Source organism: Patiria miniata, unplaced genomic scaffold (assembly GCF_015706575.1).
Source record: "Patiria miniata isolate m_02_andy unplaced genomic scaffold, ASM1570657v1 HiC_scaffold_24, whole genome shotgun sequence".
NCBI classification, from domain to species: domain Eukaryota; kingdom Metazoa; phylum Echinodermata; class Asteroidea; order Valvatida; family Asterinidae; genus Patiria; species Patiria miniata.
In genome coordinates, this window is record NW_024037063.1 from 2,546,501 (window position 1) to 2,570,717 (window position 24,217).

Sequence of the window (24,217 nt, forward strand, 5' to 3'; positions counted from 1 at the left end):
TAAATCTTAAAATGCCGTCAGTACCGTACATACCCTTGTTCCCGGTACGTCATTTTGTTTATAAATCAGAACAACTTTTCCTTTTTATAAGAGAAAATTTGTGGGTGAGTTTCAATTTCTATGAGACTTTTTTTTTTAAAGAGGCAGTAAAAAGAATGAACATCTGAGGATTCCCACGGCAAAATCGAAGTGAATGAATATTTTACCTCACCAGAAATGGTAAAAAGTTGCAGTCAAGTCAAGTCTAAAGATCCTTACTATGTTTTGCACTGCGTCCAGGTTTTCGCTAGCACAGTAAAGCAGATTTTCTTTATCCATTAATTCAAAGATTGAACGGAATTAAACGCAACCGCTCTCAGATTACTGGCCCGTCACTATTGGTTATTCTCCATGTTTACTTAAATGGCTCCGTTCCTTTGGCTTCCCAGGATTTTGCCGAATAAATTGCTCTTCGTACGAAGCAAGGATTTGTTTTCTCAGCTGTGTTGTACATGCACGTACATGTATATCCATTATAAGCCATGGCTTTTCCCGTATTGTGTCAAAGCACAATTTTTTTTATAAATAAAATAACTGAAGGTATTTTGTAACGCATCAGGTTTTCAAAGTGAGAATTATGTTCAACAGCACTTTTTTTCTTTGACCACACAGTAATTTGTAAACGATTCTCGCCCAGGATTAAGTTTTTGTATAAATTATGTTGAGATGCACTTTATGTAAACTGTGCTTCAACAAATTGTTGCTACAAGAAAATTGTCTCACTTAAAGGATCTAAAGGAACAAAAGAGTTTGAATGGCTTGATAGAACTCTGTTTCTTAAAAGGTCTTCTCATGCTTATCCTTGTGGAACAAAAGAACGCACCTCAAACATGGCGGCAGTGCAAATAATCTATAAGACTAAAAAGTGTAATTAGTGTTATCTAGATTTCCTCTTTTTCTTCCTTCTGAAAAAACCCAGAACATCGGCAAGAAGATGTCGCTGAGCTCCTTCATATCCAACCTGGAGGGTCTGAACGAGGGTGAGGACTTCTCCAAGGAATCTCTCAAGATGTTCTACCAGTCCATCAAGTCCAAGCCGCTGGAGTGGGCGTGCGACGAGGATGAGAAACTCCTCAAGCGAGGGAGCAGGACAGGCAACGGGACCATGACTATCAGCGGCAATCCGTTCCTTGAGGTAGGTGTGCGCAGGATCTCATCTGAACACAACTCAAAATGCCAGAATATTGTGGACAGCCATTTAAAGATGCATTCCCAGATCCCTGTGTTATTTTCGAGTTTCATCCCGCAAAATGTACTCCTTTTCTCAATTGCTATTTTTTTAGCAATACAACAATTATTCAGTTTTGAATGAGACATTGACCTAAAAAAAAAATCGGCCCATGGTTAGTTATTGAATTTCTTGACAATTTTGGATTCTTGGCTGCCAGATGTAATTCCAGTTCTCGCAGGGTAGGCTGGTTCCTGCCCCACAGTCAGTATTGATAATGTACAGACTGGGAGCCAGTCTGCTTGCAAGGCAGATCTGTTTTTGCCCAAACAGAAACCTTTTTTTCCCCCAGAGGTTTGCAAACTTTCAAAAAGGAAAAACGGAGGTTTTTGGTTGGAATAAAACATACAAGCTGAAATTGACATGTTTCAGTAGGGAAAAAATGATTTTTTTTTTTTTTAGGAGCACAGGGAATTTTCTTTTTTAAAGTCTGATAACGACCAGCAAATTGATTGTCAGATTAGCCTATGATGTGAGGTCAACTTAATTTAAATATCATGCGTATAACAATAGGGTGTTGCATAAAGCATGAGTGTGCAGAACAGCAGAAGTAGGCCAATCAAACCACATGTATAGAGGTGGCACAGCCAATAAGAAACATGAGGCCGTTGCCTGTCCTCATATACCGGTACATGTGTGTTTAAGTTCAGGTCTCCGGTCTAGTTGCAGGATCCAGCTTTGCAAGGGGATAGTATACAAATATTGACTGCTCTGATGGGGTGTAGTAAAACTAGCCTCCTGAGGTGATCCATGGAGCATTCTGTTGTCCCGTGGTGAAGCCAAGGTGATGATGAAAACATGATGAATGAGAGATGTCATTTCAGAGAAGTTTTTGGTTTAAGTTTTTTTTTTTCAAACGGAATAGTTGTTACTAGTTAAATGTAACCAGTTACATTTATAATTTTCCATTTTTTTTTAAACAGTCACACTATCTTCAACAATGTTGTTATGTCACACATGAAGTTTATCATGGGTCGTGGTTTCGATGAGGCAAAGTTAAATTTTGTTTCATATTTTTATAATTTTTTTGCATCATGTTGGCTGCAGTATCCATACATTTGTCATTATGGAAGGCAGTGGTTTAGTAATAAAATAATTTTTAAAAAGTTGTTCATTAAAGTAAAAGCTTGCAATTCAGTTACATATTTTTATTTCCTTATCTTTTTTACATGTACCTCAACGATGTTGTCATCTTTCAACCTGTCTATCCTTTCATAACCAATATCACAAAATCCGGTTCAAACCTTGGCCACTTTAATCCCTTCCCCTTGACAATCCTTTTTTTTACGCGCCTATCTCCCCTCATACGAGCCCCCTGTCCCCCCTCCCCTTCCTTCCTGTCCCCAGATTGTACCCACCCTGCCCTCTTGTAAACACAACAAAAGACGGAGAGGTCCCCTGTAATGTCGACGTGTCAGATTCCATTCCCGTCACTAGAGCTCAGAAAGGGTTAGAACCGACCAGAAGTGGAGGATTAAGTCTGATTTTTGAGAAAAGGGTTTGTCATCAGTTCCTAAAGTCGGACCCTGAATAAGGAATATGGCCTGCATCCTGAACTTGTCTAGGGTATGCTAGGAAGTTTCACAAGCTTGTTAGTTTGCTAACATGCATACACTCTCATCTGGAACATTCATTTATAGTCAAGGTTGTGACATGTATGACTGTTTATAAGGACTACAGTTTTGACGGATGCACAGTGTACCTTACATCTTAGGTTTTGCAGAAGTATGGAATACCTCACTTGATCTGGACAGCGAGACGTTCTGTGTAAAGATTGTCTTTTGCAAAAGGATGTTTTCTTGTCTCCGTCGTTTCCTGAAGAGCAGACGTCTTCATCGAGCGTGTCCGCAGGTGCCTTTTTCCAAAGGAGAACTCATACATTGGGATGACTGATCTCTCTCAATTTTGATGCTGGATTTTATGTGAAAGCTGTCTCTTTGTTTGGACTCAGTGCTGGGATTTTGTTGAGAGATCGTTTGTAAAAAAATGGACACGGATTTAAAGTCTGAATCGATGCCGGATTTGGTGAGAGTGTACATGGTGGAGAATCGTACACTACTGGTAAGTTGTGGAAATGGGCTGCTTGAAGTGTTGCTTTGGAGAACAAGTCTGATGCGTTAAAAAAAAAAACGAAAAAAAGAATACCGCATTTTATTTTTGACGTTTACACACAAAGGCGATTAGTTCTGCAGTGTATGAGTGCAGTGCAGCGCAGCAAATCATTAACAAGTGTTCTCTAGGGAGTTGAGATGAATCTAGGCAGGATTAAATACATTTCCACCTGCCAATTAGTGAAATGTCAAAAGATAATTTGGTACTGAATGTTTTAGATCAACTGATTGAAGCCCATTATGCACACGAAGCCCTTGAATTGGACAATCGAGTGCACAGACGTAAACTATATTTTCAGTGAATTGATTCTTTTTCTAAAAAAAAACTCAACTAGCTTTAAGTGAAAGCAATGTTTATAAATAGATACAGATAGTTTGCTCGAGGTCACTGACTCTTTTCCGTCTCCATTTTCATTATCTCCTGGGCAAAAATTTCCTCTACTTGATTAGGAGTCTAGCCAGTCTATCTCAAAGAGCCCCCTCGAGTCTAAAGCACATGTATCTTATGTGATCGTTGATTTATACATTAACCCTAACTCCCTAGGGGGTGTGCAAAATCGTATTGAAATTAGAGGATTCAGGACTGTTAGGGCTATCCCTCCTGGGCAATACATTCTGTGCCAAGTTGTCCTTAAAGTCAAAATCAATCAAGTGACTGTTTTCAGCATTTAAGAGCTCCCAGCCTATTGACTGGCTGTCTGGCTAAGACTAAATGTAGCTTGATTCAGCTATGCTTTGACTGTAGGTGATTGATATTGATATTTTTGTCTGTTGAACTGAAGTAGGAGGGTTAATGTGTTATTGGCTGAAAAATAATATCAATTTTTGTTGATAAAATACTGAATGTATTTGCAGTTACTGCACTTTTAAGCTTGATGTGCATGTACATGAATTTGTAACATGTATGATGAACAAAATACATGTACATGTATAATAATGAGACACTTCATTGTTCATGTACATGTACATGTATAGTGATTTGAACATTTTACATGTGTACATGTATTTCCTTTTTCTTTCACTGTAGAAAACCAATGTGACAAAAAATATCAACTTCAACCACCATTGAGTATGGATTGGATTTTTTGTTGTGTCTTTTGATACTCTTAACTGTGGATAAAAGAAGGACTACCCGGACAAAAATGGAACATTCAGATGTAAATGAAAAATGTTTCAGCTTTGTTTTGAACAAATACATCATGAAGAAAACATGTTACATGTAGTTTGGAAATTTAAAGGTACATGTACAATGTCCCATTACTGAGAAATCAATTTTTGCCTGTGGTGTCAATTGGAGACAATGCGGCTTCACTACCCAACTTTAACATTTTCCCTCCCCCCCCCAACAAAAAAGAGAAAGCCTGTTCACAATAATATAGACAGATCAGTCTGGCCATCGACCAGCAAATTCAGGTCTACGCTCACCGATGTTGGACGCCGTCGTGTTTGGAGTAGTTCTCCCGAGCATTGGGGCGGGCTGTTGTAATAATAATAACCGACGTCTCTCAAGAAGGAGAAAAAAAGGGGAAATTCTCTGCCGACGACGTAAACAGTGTCCATATGTCAGATCTATCTAATGTGGTGACATCCTGACATTTTGGGGAGAGGGGATCCGTGGACAAACAACCCAATTAATTCATGCAGACAAGATGTTTTTGTTACTGATCATAATTTCTTTGATACTGGAGGAGATGTAAAGTTACACGTTTTTTATTGAGAATACACTGTAGGTCAAAGTCTATAGGGTCTCCTATACTATCCCCTAAATAAAAGGCCCCTTCCCCACCAAAACAAAATTTGCAAATACATGGGCACATGCTGACAAAAGATGCAGCTGTGGCTCTGGAAGCCAGTTACAGACATTGCCTATAATTATCACAAGTGACTATTGTGATAAACAGATTCAGTTATAAAAAAATGCTAAATTCATCGTACCAATGTACCATAAAAGGCAGATCATTTGCAAACATCGTAACACAAAACTGCGATTTTTTTATGAAATACCTTACTGGACTGTTGGTGAATGACAGTCTGAAGCATCCTGTAAAATCGTTGCACCTGGTGTGCTGACATTTTCAAGACAAGTGGTATTTTTTCAAACAAAGTGGTTGGAAAAAAGTGGGTTTTTTTACACTGAACGGGTACAAGCCAACTACAAGCCAGCTACACATGTAGACTGGTTCCCTGACCTTACAATTCTCGGACGTCTGTGAATTGCCCCATTTCAATTTAAGTGAGGTCAGGGAACCTGACTACAAGAACGTGATTGTTTTTCTTGTTTTTTCTAGCATCTACGAACACAGAACTTCAAACAAGTCAGCATAACAATAATTGCTATAAACCACTAATCCCCCTTATTTATCCATTTCTGAAAATCACAGCAAAGGCAATTTATGTTGTATTTCCTTTAAATGTTAACTCGCTCAGGTTTTTTGTGATGTATAGGTACATGTTCATGTTCAAATACATGTGGAGATCATGTACAGTCTCATGCTGCTCAAGTGAGTCATGAAGGTCGTGCTTGGGATGTATTACATTCTTTCCTTGTTTCATTATCATTTGTAACAGTAGGACTGCCACTACCCACTCCGCAGTTGAATCACCCCTTTAAATTGGGCTGGGACAATAGGGTTGGGTAATTTTGTGGTCGCCGGTTTAGCCTAAAAATAGCAATCATAGGCTTATGATTTTCTGGCTTAAAGACCTTGCAGGCACCGCACCCAAACAAAGATGATTGGTTAAGTAATAAGTAAATTCTGTCCCCAGCCAATGTGGCTCATCACGCCAGTGTTCATCTCTGATTTCCTTGGCATGCATCGACTGAGAATATTTCTATTCCCCCTGGATGGGATGCCAGTCCATCGCAGGTTACTCCCCAGCTAATGCCGGTGTAGCATGAATTTAGGTTTTATGAAATACGGACTCCTTGGTGGTATTGCGCATGCTCATGCATAGATAATTAGGAGAGGGACCGGTCACGTGAGAGGGTTTAACCAATAAAAGGGAAAAAGAGTCCGATTTTCATACGAGTCCAATTTTCATATGACACCGGTACCCACATGTATTTACATATATACTACTCCTTGTTAGAGAGAGGCAAGTTGAGGTGAAGTGGCTTGCCCAGGGACACAACATATTGTAACCTGGGGCCAATTTCATGCAGCTGCTAAGCACAAAAAATTGCTTAGCACAAAAATGTCTGGCTTATAAACGCAGGTTACCAGCCAAAACTCCATGTGATTTTTCATGCTAAGCAAACAACAGCTGAATACCAACCACAAGCAATATACATCACATGGAAATTTGGTTGGTAATCCTGTTTTTGCCACGCCTTTTCATGCTAAGCAAATTTTGTGCTTCGCAACTTCATGAAATTGGGCCCTGCAGGATTCAAGCCCCTGACCCTCTGATCATGCGTCACAAACCCTTACCACTAAGCCACACTCCCCCATTTGTATATTTAAGGAAAAATACTAATGTGGTTAATTAGATTGTTTCAATTGTAAAACGGTGAAACAGGTGTAGGCAGGTTGTGGTACATGTCCGGGTTTAGTCATAAGGTAGAGATCTGGCTAACTTCTTGAGCTGTTGCGGGTGCTTTTTTTTTGCTCGGTTTAAAGAGAAGCTGTATCAGAAAGCTTTAGAGAAGCTGTATCAGAAAGCTTCAATTTGTCGAATTGATTTCTATGTCATATCAAGGCAGCAAAGATGGAGATGTCTAGTAAATTATCATGCAAGAGATTGTTGGTATGGTTAAAGTGCTAGACAATCAGACTATGGGGGCACTGTCCAAAGCAGATGATATTTGACACTGTCAGACAATACGTGGCAAATTGTGCAAATAGTGCGGCAAATTTGGCGACAGAAACATGATTTTGCAAACAGGACAACGATTTTGCCAACAAAAGTAATAATGGGGGGAGGGGGGGGGGGGGTATGTCACCCACTTCCCCCTCTAGCCACGCCCCTGAGTGGAACCAAATAGAATACAGCCATATTACATGTACAGTGTAGGTCATTGGTATAACATCATATGATTTTGTTTTCCTTTTTTGTTTTTGTTTCATAGGTCCAGAATGACCCTAATGCTCCAGTTTACATCAAAGGTTACATTATGAGAAAAGTAACCAGGGACGCTGAAGGAAAGAAAAGTATGTCTTTCTTCTCCTCTTTTTGTTTGTAAATAAGTAATATATCTATTAAAATTTTTTGTTATCCTGACGTTCATTGCTTCAAAAGATCGAAGACCCAGCCTCATAAATTTTTTTTTTTTCATGAATTTTTTGGTTTCCCTTCAGCGACGGTCGGTTGAAACAAACAGAGTAATTTATTTTGCCGGAACATTTGACGTTGATTCAAAGTCGTGATTTAAGTGATGGATCGTTTGCAACCATTCATGATCCTCAATTTATTCTAATGAATGACCCTATTAGTCATAAATTGGTCCATTGAAGACGGTTTATGGCAGTGTTGACTAGAGACCAGAATATTTTACGAAATGAAATCTACATGAGATGTTTATACCTGGTAGAGGTTCTGTTGGCAACAATTTTCTATTACATTAGTTTTGAGATTGAGTTCACTTTTGAATTTTTTTGTTTGAATTGATGGTAGTCTTTTAGGGTAACAGTATTTTGTAATTTTTTTTATTATATTGCAGATCCTAAAGGGAAAAGAGCGTGGAAAATGTTCTATGCAACAGTGAAAGGACTAATTCTTTATTTACACAAGGTAAGAAGGTGATATGCGTTGTATCAACAGTGGTTACATTAAACCTAAAAAAAAAGATTGGTAATTTCATATCAGCCACATACCGCCTGCTACAAGTAGGCTTTCTTGTTGACTGGATGGTAGGCTGACTAAGTGATTAGCTGCTGAGCTGGTTGGCTGACTACCTGGTTGGTTGGCTGACTGACTCATTGGCTGACTAGTTGGTTAGCTTAATAATTGGTTTGCTGAGTAGCTGGTTAGCTGACCAGCTTGTTGGCAGACTATCCTGTTATCTGATTTGCTGGTTGGTTGGCTGACTGACTGGTTGGCTGACGAGCTGGTTAGCTTAATAGTTGGTGAGTCGAGTAGCTGGTTGACAGACTAGCTGGTTAAGTAAGTAACTGATTATCTGACTAGCTGGTTAGCTGACTAACTGGCTGGTTGGCTGACAAGCTGGTTGGCTGGCTTGTCCAGTATAAATAGGGTTATAGACTAATTGACTGACTAGCTGGTTAGCTGACTAGTTTGTTGTCTGACTAGTTACTTAGCTGACTAGCTTGATTACTCACTAGGTTGTTGGCTAGCTGAATTGGTTTGCTGGCTGACAAGTAATGTTTGGTTTCTAAATACCTCACAGGAAATCGCCATGAAGTTGTTTCATAATGTAATCTAAATAAGTATTGTAAAAAAAAAATTGTTATCTTCTACAGTCTGAGATGCACCATCAGATGCACTTCAACAGCCCCAAGGAAGCGGTCAGCATCCACCACTGTCTTGCCAGCAAGGTGCCCAACTACAACAAGAGACCCAACGTCTTCAACCTGCGTCTTGCCAACTGGAAGGAGTTCCTCATGCAGTGTCTGTGAGTATATACCAGGGGGGAGGGGGGGGGGGGGCAATTACAATTTTAAACCTGTGCCAAATATTCTTGTGGTAACATGGTTTTTTTTCAAAGCAGCAGACGTTTTTTGCAAAGTGTTTTGTCTACTTGGCAAAAATCAACTTCAGAAGAGTTCAATTTGGAGTCGTAGTATACTACTGTTCATTCCGTCAAATCATAGTTGTACTTCTATTCAGGATAGGTATCCTTTAAAATATTGTGTATATTTAACACTTGGGTTGTTGTACTCACACAAGTTACCAGTAGTATCTAAGTCATACACATACACATACCTATCCAATGTAATCAACTACAGTTCCAGAATGGTACATCTTCTGGTGTTGTATCTCTGACAAAGAGAACACCAAAAAGCGTTTTTACCCGCAGCCTTTCTAAGATTTTAACCTTTTTACAATTTTCAACTAAGATATTCCCTTTAACCTGTATTCTCTGGTATTATCCTCAATAACAGAAAACATCCCTTTTTTCAATACTTTCTCTTAACTATTGACAACCCTTCACGTAAACCACAACGTAGCAAGTAGGGCTACCCATTAACGACCTTTGACCTCTCCTTCCAACTCCTCCCATTTTGTAACCAATCAGACCATGCGATGACAAGCAGAATCAGGAAGCAGGCGCCACTACTGATTCTAACACACCCCAAGGTTCCAGGCGAGTAGTTGGTGTCGATGCTGAGATTTAATAGCGTGTAGTTGGTGCTGTGATGGAGTTTTTTTGCATGCATCTGTTTAGATGTGACTTCCCTGTGACGTTTTTCAGTAGCTTTGAGAGAAAAGTCGCCGCTAAATCATTGTTGTGCTCAAATATTGCTTGCTTTGGGTGTCATAATTTGTTCACAGTTTTGGACTTAAACACGGTTACATGTACATGTCAGACATTTTGTTTTTATTTAGCATTTTTTTTATGATGGGACGACACGGTAGGTGCTCCAATTATTGAAGTTTTTTTGCTGTTCAACACTTTGGTTTGGGAATATGGCATGGATTTCATTTCATTTATAACCCTTACCCATTCCATGTTCGTTTTAAAAAAAAGTCTTACATTGTCTTTGCGTGTGGTGTTTGTGGTAATTTCTGGTCATACTAAACCTTGCAACTTCCAAGGCATTCTTAATATGACTGACTACTGTTAGTGTTAGAATCTAACTTGCTAATTTGTTCAACTTTGGACTTTCTTTCTTTTCCCAGTCACGTTTAGTTTTATTTTACGTGTTGACAGAACGTTGAATCACACTTGAAAAATCCTTAATTTCACCTGTATGACCCATATTTTCACAATCAATGTGAACCTGTCATTTAAGGTGTTTAATATAGTTGTACTTGAACAAGTAGAAATGACCTGGGATAGTTTTTAGTGTAGCTTGTCAGCTTTGATTTTAGCTTGGATTTTAACGTCGAAAGTCATTTGGAAAACACTTGTCAGTTGTATGCCCATAGACATGTAGAAAGAAGCAAGATGGTAAGTCACCATAACAAAATTGCAGCTTCAACCAATCGGAAGCCCCGATTTGGAACGCTTTTGTAACCCAAGCTTTTAGAATTGTGTTTTCTGACTAATCAAATGTTCACGTCATAATCACTGCGTCTTAATTTTTAAGTCAACTTCAGTGGAAGCACAGTGGGCAATGAATGATATGTACATTTATTTGTTTGGGGTGTTGGGATGGACTGAATTACGCCAGACACAATGTAATGCATGGCGCGCTCCGCTGGTACATGCCTTGGCATTGGGAAGACGTACGGATACGTGTTGTTGCCCGCATGCAAAGTTGGTCATGTGTCCCTGGCACCAGAAGCGCGGGCAACCAGTGAAGAGCAACAACATATTCTTGTTGTCCTCAGGCGGAGATCTTCTGTTGAGAGTGGTCCGTGCACACACATGTGCTTAGTCTATGAGAGAGTGTATATTATTGCAACAAAAGGCAACCAAATGTCTTGATCTCGAATGTTGAGGTAAAGTACAACTGTTGAACACACTGTACAGTATCCACTGGCGCCCGTTTGACTCGCAAGTATACTATTTACTACAGGGTCATTAGTAATTATTTTATGTTGCGTTTCATATATTGCAGTGACACACAAGATTTGCAGAACTGGATGCAAGCGTTGAACCTAGCCTCAGCGGTTCACTCCGCTCCGCCGTTGCCGGCCGCCGTCGGTCTGCAGAAGACGTTCAGACGACCGCTGCTACCATCATCACTAACCAAGCTGAACATGGTACCCATTGCAAGATTGGAGTAGGGGCAAGGAAGGGGATTTCTTAAATCTTATTCTTTTTACTCTTAAATGTGGAGTAAAAACGTTACTCTTTTTCGAAGCTTTTAAGAATGCATTGCATGTACGTTTAACACACGTGTGCACAAACACCAGTTTGACTTCTTAAGGTCTTAGTACTTTCACAAATTGGTACCAGAAAATGGTATTAAATTGTTTTGCAGCTTATTGTCAAAACACTAGCAAGGACTTTTTGTTTTTCCTTCTTTCCGGAGGGGAGTTAAGAAAACTGTAAAAGTAGGGTTTAGGGTGGATGGCCGAAACACTGTGTCGCTTGACATGCCAATGTGCGTGTGAACTGGTAAATATTGGTGTTCTGAGTTGACCGTTGAATGACGACACATCTTCGGCATCATGTTATTGACCGAGCTGACGATGCCACTATCTTTTATTTGGATTTCCTTTGCAGCAAGAGCAACTTGCCAACCACGAGAGGAAAGTAGAATCCATAGAGCAGGAGCTGGAGGACCATCGGACCTACCCTCCCGATCAGGGGCAGAGGACGTCCGTGATGAAGGACTACCAGATCAAGCAAGAGTATCTGGAATTTGAGGTCAGAGTTTGTCTGTTGGTCTGTCCGGGGTGTAGGGGTGTTTGTTTGTTTGTTTGTTTATTGGTCTGTCCGGGTTGTATGTCTGTTTGTTTGTTTTTCCTCTTGGAGAATCCTCTCAGTTTGGGACAAAGAATGTCAGTGATGAAAGACTAGCAAACCAAGCAAGAGTATCTTGGAATTTGAGGTCAGAGTTTGTCTGTTGGTCTGTCCGGGTTGTGTGTCTGTTTGTTTGTTTGTGGAGATGTCTTTATTACAATTTGTTCGCTAATTTTATCCCCAATCTCTCTTTTTATCACAACAGTTGTCTCGCTTCAAGACCTACATCTACCTACTCCGCTCCCAGCCCACCTTCCCCATCGGCAAGTACCCGCTGGAGGAGGTCATGCCCCAACCCAAGCAGTCAGTGGACAGCATGTCGTCCTCCACGTCAAGCATCTCGTCGTCGGAGGGGAGTCAGGGTGCCAGTCCACAGCAGCAACAGAACCAGGTACAGCGGGGGTTTTCCAATCGCTACAGCTATCGAATGGCCATCTATAATAGCAATATCGGGGTGTTTGAACAAAATGTCTGATCGGCCAAAAAAACACAATTTTTTCTAGAGAATTTATTGAGCTGCTAATTAAGCCATTATGAAGAAAAAAAGAACAGATCTCATGTGAAGAGATTGTTGGGTATTACATTACTAGAAACAAGTTCTCTCTGCTGCACTTGAGCCAGTAAAAACTTAGTTCTTGCAATATGAACAATGTAGCCAAACAAAGTTGCCAAATTATTTGGGGCAAGATTTAGTTTAAAAAAATGTTGACATTGCAAAGGGATTTTTTTCAGAAACCACATTTTTTTTTGCAAATATGAACAAGTGTAATCAACTGGGCTAGTTGTAACTAACAAAACTAACTGAACCAATAAACTATCAAACTTGAAAGTTTTTAAACGGGAAGCTTAATCATAACATCGTAAAAAGTAAAATCCAGTTATATCCGGACTGTATGTGGTTCAAAATGTCATTTCTGTATTCCATCCTCATTTTCCGATTCAAGTTTGTCGGTTCCCTGTTCATACTTACCTCCATGTAGGTACCCTTAGCTCATAATTTATTCAAATCTTTTTATGTACTCCATTTACAATTTCTGTTCTGGTCTCTGCTTCATATTTGGATCCCAATTCTGGTGGTTCTTCCTTGCTAATTTCTTTCCCTCTTTAGAAAAACTCACCTAAATCTTTTACTTGTAAAAATTAAATAAAATTTGAAACCCACAGTCAACATTTGTTCTCATGAAAGCATCGTGAAGGCATCCAAATCAAGTCACAAAAAATTTCACAAATTTCCTTTTTTTTTCAGAAGGGAGAAGGTTTTTTTTGTAAAAAGAAGCAATGTATTGAGAAGTCAGACAGATTTGGGAATATTTTTCGGATAAAGAGGAGATTAAAAGTTATACAGACAATAGTCGTGGTCACAGATTTCAAGTGATATCTAAATTTATATTCTTGACGAGAACTGCCGGTTAGCCAGATGAAATAAGTTTTTTCTTATAATCAGTGAATAGTAATTTATATATTGGACGTAATGATGACTATTTTTTGATATGGGGATAGAGAAAAAATTCTGATAGATTAATACAAGTAGTGAAATGAGAGGAGTACAGTAAACCACAATATATATGAGTGTTCTTGTGCAATTCTAAATATTTTGTATCGTATCAATTGCTAAGCTTTAAGATTTAATTGAAATTTGTATTGTTGGCACCTGCTGCTTATAACAAGCTCTGTGAGTTGAAGTAAGCAGATATGTATACGTACACACGTAGTTACTATTAACACTTGCCCCTGTTGACATTGGTTTGAATGTTTTATGGTGTCCGTGTGTAAGTACTCCCTTAGCGGTTACAAAGAGAGTAAGGTGGGAATTGTTAAATCCATCGATGCTGTACGCCTGGCACTGACACGAACTACAGGTTCATGGACTTTCAGATGAAAATTTATCATGCGTACTTTGCGCCATGCGCACGCCAACCAGTGCGTTATTTCTAAAAAACATTAAATATACCGGGTGAGTAAAAAAAAAAAAAAACGCATCCCAAATGGCAGGACCAATTTTAGAATGAAGTTTTGCCTGTAGCACTTTCAAATCTAGGATTTGAAAGCCCAGTCATTAAGCTTTCTTTTAGTACAAGAATTATTCAAATCACTCATGTGCTTTTCAAGTTACGGCATTTTGAACACAAACACCGTTTTAAAGTTCAGTCCACGTATCACAAAACAGGTAAGTGTTCTTTCAGCAAGACGAAAACAATTCTCATAGGGAAGTATGCGAATTGTTTTCGTTTTTTTTTGCCGATAATTGGTCCTGCGATTTGGGATGCGTTTTTTTTACTCACCCTGTAGATTACTTGCAAAATTGGGGGAAAAAATACAGATAAGGCTGGGGAAGAAATTGTATGGTTACAGTAACGCCACAAAAATTGTCCAGCTAGGTAGGTAGGAAAATAATTTTGTTTTGTAAGGTTTTTACCTTTTTAATTATTTTAACTTTTTTAATTTAATTTTGTTTGTACCATGCTAAACATAGCACCACGTCTGTCATATTATCATGTAATAATTCTAATCCATGAAAAAGTTATGTATTTAATAACCAGTTTCAATGGTTTTTCACCTGTTTCACCTGACCTACTAATTTTGCTGGTTTCCAATAATATTTATTTATATTTATTTTGGTTTTCAACTGAGCACAGTTGGAGATTTTGTGACCTTCGGTTAATAACACAGGTTGTTTGCAACTGTGATTCGTTGTAATGATCTTATGTGTAACTTCTGCCATTTGAATTTCTCAATAATTGTTTTCATTATAACTAAGAGATATTTTAACACAGCACCCATAACAAAATATCCTTTTTTTATCACTGTATTGGGTTACTACCTCCATTGGGAATATAATACCAAATATCTACTGATATTAACCACGACTAACCCACACTTTTATTGTCCATTATGCCATGAAATGTGCCAGTTTTTCTTAATTTTTTTGTCTTTTCACACAATTGTCATTCCTCAGTCTACGGCTTGAAATTACACATGTGTCTATGGTAGCGGCTGCAGCCACTTCTCATAGACTCGTGTGTAATTTCAAAGCCGTACCCAAGTAATTCGGACACGGCTTAATTTGCACTGTGGCTTTGTCCTGATTGCACTGAGCCCGAGTGGTGATTATTAGACTTGCCACAAGTCCTTCACCAGGACAACCGACCTTGGCACACCTGCTAGACTGTTCAGATAATATCAGTGTTCAGCTAATATTTAAAATCGTGTATTAATTACATTTCTTGTGCTGTATGGAAATGGTGGTAAGTTGTCGCAGTTGTCATCTTTTTGTCGTTATGCACGTCTGGCTTGTATGGAAGAGCACATCAATATTAAAATTCTACTTATTTAAGGAATAAATTACAAACAATATTTATTTAAAGTAATCAATATTTTTAAAAAAATAAGCTTTTTTATGCGTAAGATTTTACTTTCTTCGTCACTGGAAGAATCCATCTTTAGAAACAAGAAAGAGTTCAAAAAAATTCCAAGAAATTAAAATGAGAAATGGAAAAGACAAACATCAAATTTATTATTACTTTGTGATTGCCTTAAAGACAAATTGCGATTCGCGTTACACATGTAACTTACACGTATCTGGAGTGTCATTGGGGCTCTGTTTCCATGACAATAGTAACTCGGGTCGTCACTGCAGTCACGCTGGGGTCCGGCACATTTCATGCAACTTAACATTCTGTTATTACTCATTTTATGTTAAACTAATTTTTTTGTCTTCTTTTAATAAAAAAAGGTTTTTATTTTTATACTTTGATCTAAGCTTTTGTGTTTTTTAAATTTTCGAGGTAGATATTTTTATTTGGCTGCAAATGCAAAAAAAATAGTTGCGTATGATATCATTGATGGCAAAATAGGTTTGCTGGTGAATTTTTTTTTTTTTTCTTATCTTTTCTTTTGAAATACAATGCTGCTAAATGTTTATAGTAAAAAAAACAGCATAAAAATGCCATTGCCAAAATGACTAATGTTTAACTTCAGAGGAAGTGTAGCTTTCTGGCTTCTAGGAAATTTGCTTAATTTGATTTGGTTTAAAAGGGGTCCTCAAAAAATACACGTAACAAAAAAAAAAGCGATGCAGATTGCAGAAATTCAAATTTATGCTAAAATATTGAAATAAATAATACATGATTGAAATTCCCCCTATCAAATTGCTCGTTTGTTTTTGTCTTTTTTAAAATTCTTTTTCATGTAAATAACACTTGTATGTTACATGTAAATTCACCATGGAAGGTTATGATTGCAATTGTTAATTTTAACCTGGGTATATTTTTAGGATTTTTTTTTTTTTACTTTTGGTGGTAAATTAATTCTTGTTTTATTTGATTTCAAACCCAGTTTGGAAAAAAAGATCTTAAAATGGAGTATATTTCAAAAGTTGCATTTGTTGGACTAACATTATCATAATTTGTAAGATTCTTATGATTTTGTTTTTATTCGAATGAATAAATCTGTAAAATAATTGCCAAGTTACACACAAAAAGAAGGACATGTGTAATATACTTGTAATTTCTTGCCTTTATAAACGTAATATATTAAAAAGTAACATGGAAAGAAGCTTCAAAGACTCAGTCTATTTTTGGATTTTATTTTTGTCCATTTTTATTATTTCAAATTGCAGGTCCTCAGTTTTGCAAAATGGCATTGATTTGGTGGTGCAGAAATACTGTAAGCAGAAAAAATCCTGTAAGCACAGAATCCTTAAGCTACGGGATGTACACATGCATACAAACCAAAATTGCCTGCTAACCAGTGAAATACATACATGCTTACCATTGGTGTGGAAGTTTCTGCTACAGTTTTAAAGCAGGGTGTTTTTTTTTGAAAGGTAAACAAAGCAATGAAAGTTTGTTACGTTTTATCCCAGTACATACTAGTCTGAGGATAAAACATTCACTTGTGCAGAGCCACAGTCGATATAAACTAACATGCAAATTGTATGCAAGCCAGCGCGCCAGCCAATCGGAGTCGACTTTAGAAACTGTGACGTCAGTTTGATCAGAAATGTGGACTAAGCTGTTGATTGGTCAAAATTTGGATGCCATGTTTTTGTAATACAACGGGTTACTGAAGACCTGATATAGAATGCACCTGCGAAATGGTCAGAATCTCGAGGTCAAGACGCAGTCTTGTTTTGCATAATTAATTGCCGAATGTACCCTTGCTGAGCAATCTTGTTTCCTCCTTTATCCTGGTTTTACAGCGTCGTTAAAAGCCAGCCTCAACAATTGACATTGTAACTGTTTATCCATTTGCCGTCGTCAAGTTTTTTTTCACAGAAAAAGAACATGTTTTTGAATGGGGTTGTTAGGTAATATACATATTCTGCATATTAACACAAGCCAAATAATTCCATCATCACTTAATAACATTAATTAACCAATGCACTGTGGAGACTCTTTTTTTTCAGTTTTCATCCATTTCTTTGATAATCCTAATTTATTTGGGTAAGTTGGTATAATGTCATGTGCATGTTATTTGGCTCTTGTTCTTTTTAGACTAGTGGCAATTTTATTTTGGTATGCTAATTATTAAAAGATACAGAGCAAATTGCAGGCCAAACGAAAAGCAGAATGAAGTAGCTATTTTCACATCTTCCTTGATTTTTCATATAAATTGGGTTTGATGGTTGTGTTTAAAAGCAGCATTAATAAGCCAGTTGGGTATTTCAACTGTACATGCGCACAATGATGTGGGTCACTGGTCACTCGGAATAATCAAACGCTCATCGAAGATGCATGAACACGCAAAGAGACGGTCGCACGGTGCTCACGTGTTAAATACAAGCAGAATGGCATTCGCATTACATCGCGTTTACATTTTATCCAGCGATTTTATCCAGAATGACCTTTGAAATGGACTACTTTGTTGGTAAACGGTAACATTCATCTGTGTATGTGGTATTCTGGTTGAGGGTTTTCTTTGCAGCAAATGCAACTTAAGACAAAATAACTAAGAGTGCTGAACATATGTAGTTGTGTTTACAGCATTTTGAGAAATCACAAGTCAACTGAGAAAAGCGGGGCATGACAGACCCTTTGCACACAGCGCCCTCGGTAAGGCCAGGCAGTGTTTCCCCTGCCCATTCAAACGTGAGGCGGCCCACCTTTACTTTCAGTGACCACCTCGCCCAATTTTTGCCAATATCACCACCTCACTGTGAAGGTTTGCAATAAAGGAAAAACTCAATTATCAAAAAAAAATTATCAAGTTGTGTAAATTTATTAGCGTTTTATTAAGAACTCACAATTTGGTGAAGATGGAATCATCACGCTTTTTTGTGAGCGTGCATTCTTTTCAGTTTGTATAGACCGCGTAAGTTTCAATCATCAATTTGAATTTTTACCACCTCGCTCAGTTCATTAGCCGGGGGAAACACTGAGGCCAGGTTTTGTTATTTAAAGTCAGTGACAATGAAAGTATACAAAGTGTCCACTCATGGTTATTACAGAGTAACAAAGACTGTCCACCTTGAGGGCGCTCTATGCAAAGTGTGTATACCTTATTTTTTCTGAATTGTGAGTTTTCTAGTCGTACTTTTTGCATGTGCAGTGTTGCCATTCATTTGATTACTTTCTCTGAATTCATAAATGTATTTTATTTATGTTCTTTCCAAATTGGACATGCTGTGCTGGGATACAATATCTGTTGCCCAAATTCATGATCGTGCTCGTCTTTTTTTATGCATTTTTTATCCCGCAGGTTCATTTGCAAGCAAATTAAATATCTTAGCCTTTCAGCAATTTAAAAGCAGCATCATGATTTCACACATGAAGGTTTTTTTTAAATCATCTGACACATGAATTCACTTATAGTTTGCAGTATTTCCTTTAGTTCCATACTGCTTGATTGAAAGCCTGTGCATTACAACAAAAAAAAAAATTTGTAGCTAGTGCTTGCACAGAAATAGAGCTTAGACAGTGCAAACCAAGAATTTAGAAATTGGAAGTGATCTTGTGTGTGCAACTTTCCTTTAATCTTCCTTGGCAACTTGTTCTTCTGTAGACGATTTGGTCTTACTTTGTGGGATTGCATGCTGACATCTAGCCAAAAAAAAGTGCTGTTGCCAAAAAAAAAAAAATCTCAATCCCACACTAATGCATGGCATGCATGCATGTCTTTTCTTTTTGCATGTTAACACTGCAGATGTACATGTATGAAGATGGTGAAGTAGTCAACCGTTACTACGACGACACGGATGACACTGATGAGGAGAGTGACTCGGACACAGGTTATCAAGAGGACTATTCCGTGATGGCAGTAGCACCTTTCCCTATCAATCAATTTGACGAGATGACAAAGTTGTAAAAAATGAATATTCATAAAATGGACTCGATCTACCTGTCAGTCGTACAGTGCATGTTGACCAATTAGATCGCGACTTTTTGGTAAGGTGACCACTGAAGCTCGGTCAAAGAAAATATTAAATTTATCGATTTTTTTTTATGCCAGTTACAGAATATTCTGAACTTAACATCAAGAATTAGTGTATCATAATTGACCGATCAGTTACTTATTTTATATGTATAGTCATAAAAGTATATTCAAAGTGTATTCAATTATTGTAAAGTGTGAATAAGGCATTATAAGCATCAAATGTATGTAAAAAAAAAATTTGTCATTATAGCTTTGTTAAAACTATATTTGTTAATACTATCCTCATTACCCTATTTATGACATACAAATGACAAAATGGCCATTCTAAGACTCGAAAAAAAAGTGAAACACACAGACAACTGGACTAAACTTACTAGAGAAAGTTTCATGACCTATCCAGGTCACTTCCTCAGCACAACAGACTTTGAAGTTTATTGGTATAGGCAATCAAGTTTTATCACAGTATTTTCTTTTTAAGTTTTGGATTTTTTTGTTTTTAATACTGAATAACTCAGTCTCGGAGAGCCAGTTTTCACGTCAGCAAAACAATTTTGTTTTAAACAATGAGGTAAAACAAACATGTAAATTGAACCAAATTTAATGAAAACTTGAGCCGAAGAAAAAGTGAGATTTTTTCCATCAGTTTTCTGAGCAACTCAGTTCCACCCTTTTAAACACTATTCATAAATACCTGAGAGTCTACCCATTCCTGTTGGTCAAGCTCGTCATTTGCAGGCATGCAACTTTTCCTTGGATCAGCTGATTTCCTCTTTTGTTACTTCCCACGTCTGCCATTGAAAATAGAAAAACACTGTACAAAGTCTTGGAAAGATTTGAATTTCCTCTTTTTTTGTGACTTCCCAGTTGCATGCCTGCATTTGGGTGGTTTTAAACTGCTGGTAAAACACTGCTGCGTTCTGCACCACATCGCACAGTATGCGCCACGCGCAGCTCTCTCCATATAAGGAGATTTTTAGCACTATGCCCATGAGGCGCATACCATAGACATGGCCAGAGGGGTGTTTCCACAAAATATGAAGTAAAATTGCTGGACAAAATCGTTGAAATTGTATCAGTTTCTGACTTTTTAAAAAACTTTTTGACCAAAAGGGTATTTATGAATGTGTGCTTGGCCAGTTTAAAACAATTACGTTTAAAACCAGCTTGGGGCCTGTAGGCAGATAAATTTGACTTTGGCTAGTGTGTACACGCTCCTAGCCGGTATTAAACGTACTTGTTTAAAACTGGCCAAGCACATTTATTTTCTTACTATAGCTTGATGTAAAAAGAAAAAACCAAGGACCCAAAGTGAAATGTTTTTGAAAGAAATTGTTTGAATTTTATTTTTACTATGTTAACCAAAGTCACAAACAATGGCGTGTAATCAGATGTCTTTTTATTTAACAAAATTTGTTGAAAATAAACATGTTATTCCACAAAACTATTTACTTATGAAACAAAAGGTTGGTTGAATTTGGGACAAAGCAATGATAACAATTGACATTTGGAGAAAAATATTTAATTTAACTGATCTATTTATTGGGTTAACTATTATTCCCAAAGGGTTATTTACTCAATAAAGTAATGCTCACTATTAATTATAATTTAAACAATTATTTGACACATTTATCTGATAACTTTCAAAATGTAGGGACTATTTTCAAGATGCCCACAGGGTAGCAAAATCATTCTTTGCGACAATTGCGACATGTTCGCTAGAAATTTATTTGCTCAAAATCAAAACTTCACATTTTTCTATCCAAGGGCATTTTATTCTTGCCACATCCAAGCATTGTTCTCATGTTGCAGCCTATATTACAAATGGTCTCTCCCAATTTCAAAACATCTTCTTAGAGAAGTATCTGACTCTGAAGGCTTGCTTCATTTCCTGCAAGGGGTGTTTCATCTCGGAGGGGGACGGAGGGATGTCGACAAGTCTCCGGAAGGCCGGCCATCGCAGGAGTGCAAATTGTCCTAGACCGACCAGACTGGAGGACAGCCAGAAGAACGAAAGAGCCTGGCAGAAAAGGGAATCAATTGCAACAATTAGCTCTTGTATTACATTGTATCAAATTGTATTACATTGTATAACATTGTAATAAACCCTATGACATTTTATTACAGAGTACTTATTCTTTAGTTTCATTACCAGATGAAGTGATGAAAAAAATTGAAGCCAGAAAAAAATTGAAAAAAAACACACAGTTTCTTACTGCTGGCATCATGGTTGCTATGGGGACCATTCCCAGAGAAAGTAGACGGAACCAGTTGACCAGTCGATGTTGTAACAATGTAAGTGGGCCACGCCTTAACGACCACATCTGCAAAATTTAAGAAAGGAAAACATTTTTCAGGCCACAATTGTTCAAAAATATAGAACAGCAGTGTATGTGTGTGCCTAGATCCTGCTGTGGGAAAATTTCAAAACTAAGACAGTTTATTGAACTACATGTACCAACCCTTGCTTTTTTGTGGTGTACATGTTTGTATGAAGTGCATGGTAGTAAGACATGCGAACAGCCAAGTAAATTCTGTAGTGCATAAAAATGCCAAAAGACGGCAAAATTTGGATTCCATTCCTCACCTCAACCAGTGCTAGATTGACCACGCCGAGCATTATGGGTATCGCTAGGTCAAACTGGGTAAGGTCCGAAAACCACAATGCACCCTGGGTAGCCAGCTCCGGCAGGAAATCTACGTCCATCTCTGCAAATTGCCAAAGAAACAAAAATTGTTGCTGTTATTTGAATTGCCAGAATTGACAAAAACAACATAGTTTATACTCGATGACTCGGTCGGTCAGAGGACAATACATTAGACTGACCCTTCAGGTCAGGCAAAGCTGAATTACAAGGAGCTAGGAAGTTTTCATATTAAAGAAGCAATTTTGTAAATAATCAGGTCTTTATTTCTTTGCTGTGTTTTTAATCGAGCAATAGTCTTGGACAGTCTTACCTGTACTGAAGAGTTCTGGGTATTTGCCGGTCATCTGACCAATGGCCATGGTCAGTGACGACCATACACCCATCTGCACTAAGCCAACATAGAAGATCTTCCTGGACTGGCATTTGTTGTCAAAGTGGAGCCGTGTTACCATGAATTTAACCTGAGAGGGAGAAGATCAAAGATTATTGTTTTACTTTTACTTTCCTTGCTGTAAATGAAGGCTTGTGCTTGCACCATATGAATCTCTCTCTCTCTTAATAAATATTTTAGGTTCTGGAAAGAAGCAATTGTACTTGTATGTTCGGCTGCGTATTTGACCAAATGCGAAGTCAAAGTAATCACAAGTTAGGTCACAGGTAAACAGAGCTAGAGGATGAACAATAAACAAAGGAATGCCGTTGTCGTGGTTCATTTGAACGACTTTTGATGGACTTGTGTATTTCACGCGACTGTTTTACTGGTAAGTTGTACTGCCCAAAATTTGTCTTTGCTTAGCCAATTTGTATACTTAAGAATTCACCCCCAATAAGCAGAATTTCCTAAAATTGTTTTCAATTTTGTTTATTTATAGGTCTTCCCAAGATGCTGACGATAACATCTGTGCATCTACCTGTTGGCTATAGACATTGGCCATCTCTTTCTGTGACCAGTTTAATTCTTTGGCCTTCAGAGCAACTTGCTGCTTCATGTGCTCAGCGTGGGTGTTTATCTGCGGCTGAACGTTCTCAATCTTGGCCAGAACTCGCTGTTGCAAGATGGAGAACGGCAAGACAAGCGCACCACGGAGGAGGAACGTCGTCACGAGGATTGTCAACCACCATGGTAGTGTCAACGTTTCGTGGATGTGCTCTAGGAATTCATAACTGCACTCGACCGGTGTCGGCATGTAGGATGATGAACTGGTGTTAGCGACATTGATGCAGCGTCTTTGTATTACCAGTGAAGGGACTGTGGGTAAAGTTGCAGGATGGTAAAGGTATGTGAGAGCAGTTCTGCAGGAGGGCAGATTTGAGTTTGTCAAACAGTCATGTGATCTCGTCAGGTGAGAGAATGTCCTGTGGTGCAGTTGTTTGTGACTTCTTATCCTCCAATGATTGAGACACGAGAAGACGAGCGTTGGTTCTGCTGCACTGATGCACCTCTGTAAACTGGACAGCTGTGATGGAAATAAAAATAAATTAAGGAGTTAAACTTGAAGTAACAAAAAAATGATAAAATCGAACAGCTCAACCATAGAACTAAATTATTCAAAAGATTAAAATTAATTTTGAAATTAAAAAAAATAAGGAACGGCTACACATGGAAGATAGACTGTTGCAATCAATCAAAATTACTTAAATGGTTTGACCATTCACTTCAATGTTCTTTAACTTTTTGAATATTTTTGCCCCATATGATCAGATCAGCTTAGTTTGATAATAAAATAATCTTTGAAGTTATTACGTGGCTCAAGGCCTTAGCCGCCCAAATTGTTTGCATTTTTTCTCTTTATATTTTATTATTGTTGGCATGGTTGGAGGTGTAACAAAATAAAAACCTAACACTAACATAAACAAATGACCTGACAGTGACAACATCATTTTAATGTTTATTTGACGAACCTGACAATGGTATAAAATCCTCCCATCTGTCAAAGATGATCTAATCAGTCTTGTAAGTGCCATTCTGGTGAAGATGGTAGCTGTGGTTTCATCTGCAGTGCGCAGGTACAGGTGGGCTAAAAATCGGTGAATCTAAAAATCAAACGTAGAGGAAAACTAGGCGTTACACCTACAGCACTGGGCAACCGGCGCGGCACGGTACATGGACGGGTTTAGTAAGTTACTTTGCAAGGGGTGGGAGCTATAAGAACTGCGCAATCGGTATTTTTCTAAGCCGAAATGCTACGATCGGTGAGTATGCACGCATTGTGGTTTTTCTCACCTATAGAAAGGCGATAGTCGGTCACAAACGGCCAGTAAAATGCCGCCGAACTTTTCTTGT

General features: G+C 38.1%; 2 protein-coding genes across 4 annotated transcripts in view; one reads left to right on the forward strand and one right to left on the reverse strand.

Annotated features, from left to right (window-relative positions):
* LOC119731654 (PH and SEC7 domain-containing protein-like) overlaps positions 1-19,923 on the forward strand; it is a 51,181-nt gene extending 31,258 nt beyond the window's left edge. For 2 of the 3 annotated variants that reach the window (XM_038204857.1, XM_038204858.1), the window contains exons 6-14: positions 959-1,174; positions 7,448-7,529; positions 8,039-8,109; positions 8,799-8,950; positions 9,575-9,643; positions 11,064-11,208; positions 11,675-11,818; positions 12,120-12,305; positions 19,058-19,923. In XM_038204857.1, coding sequence (XP_038060785.1) covers positions 959-1,174; positions 7,448-7,529; positions 8,039-8,109; positions 8,799-8,950; positions 9,575-9,643; positions 11,064-11,208; positions 11,675-11,818; positions 12,120-12,305; positions 19,058-19,219 — 1,227 coding nt within the window. In that variant the 3' untranslated portion in view covers positions 19,220-19,923. The remainder of the gene's footprint in view (positions 1-958; positions 1,175-7,447; positions 7,530-8,038; positions 8,110-8,798; positions 8,951-9,574; positions 9,644-11,063; positions 11,209-11,674; positions 11,819-12,119; positions 12,306-19,057) is intronic. The other variant, XM_038204859.1, reaches the window with a different exon arrangement.
* A 681-nt stretch (positions 19,924-20,604) lies between these two features.
* On the reverse strand, positions 20,605-24,217 carry LOC119731965 (cytochrome c oxidase assembly protein COX18, mitochondrial-like). Its single transcript, XM_038205303.1, has 7 exons — positions 24,158-24,217; positions 23,836-23,951; positions 22,845-23,390; positions 22,244-22,394; positions 21,873-21,994; positions 21,502-21,609; positions 20,605-21,305 (listed from the first exon to the last, which is right to left on the reverse strand). The coding sequence occupies exons 2-7, from the start codon at positions 23,896-23,898 to the stop codon at positions 21,126-21,128; spliced, it is 1,170 nt and encodes a 389-aa protein (XP_038061231.1). The 5' UTR covers positions 23,899-23,951; positions 24,158-24,217; the 3' UTR covers positions 20,605-21,125.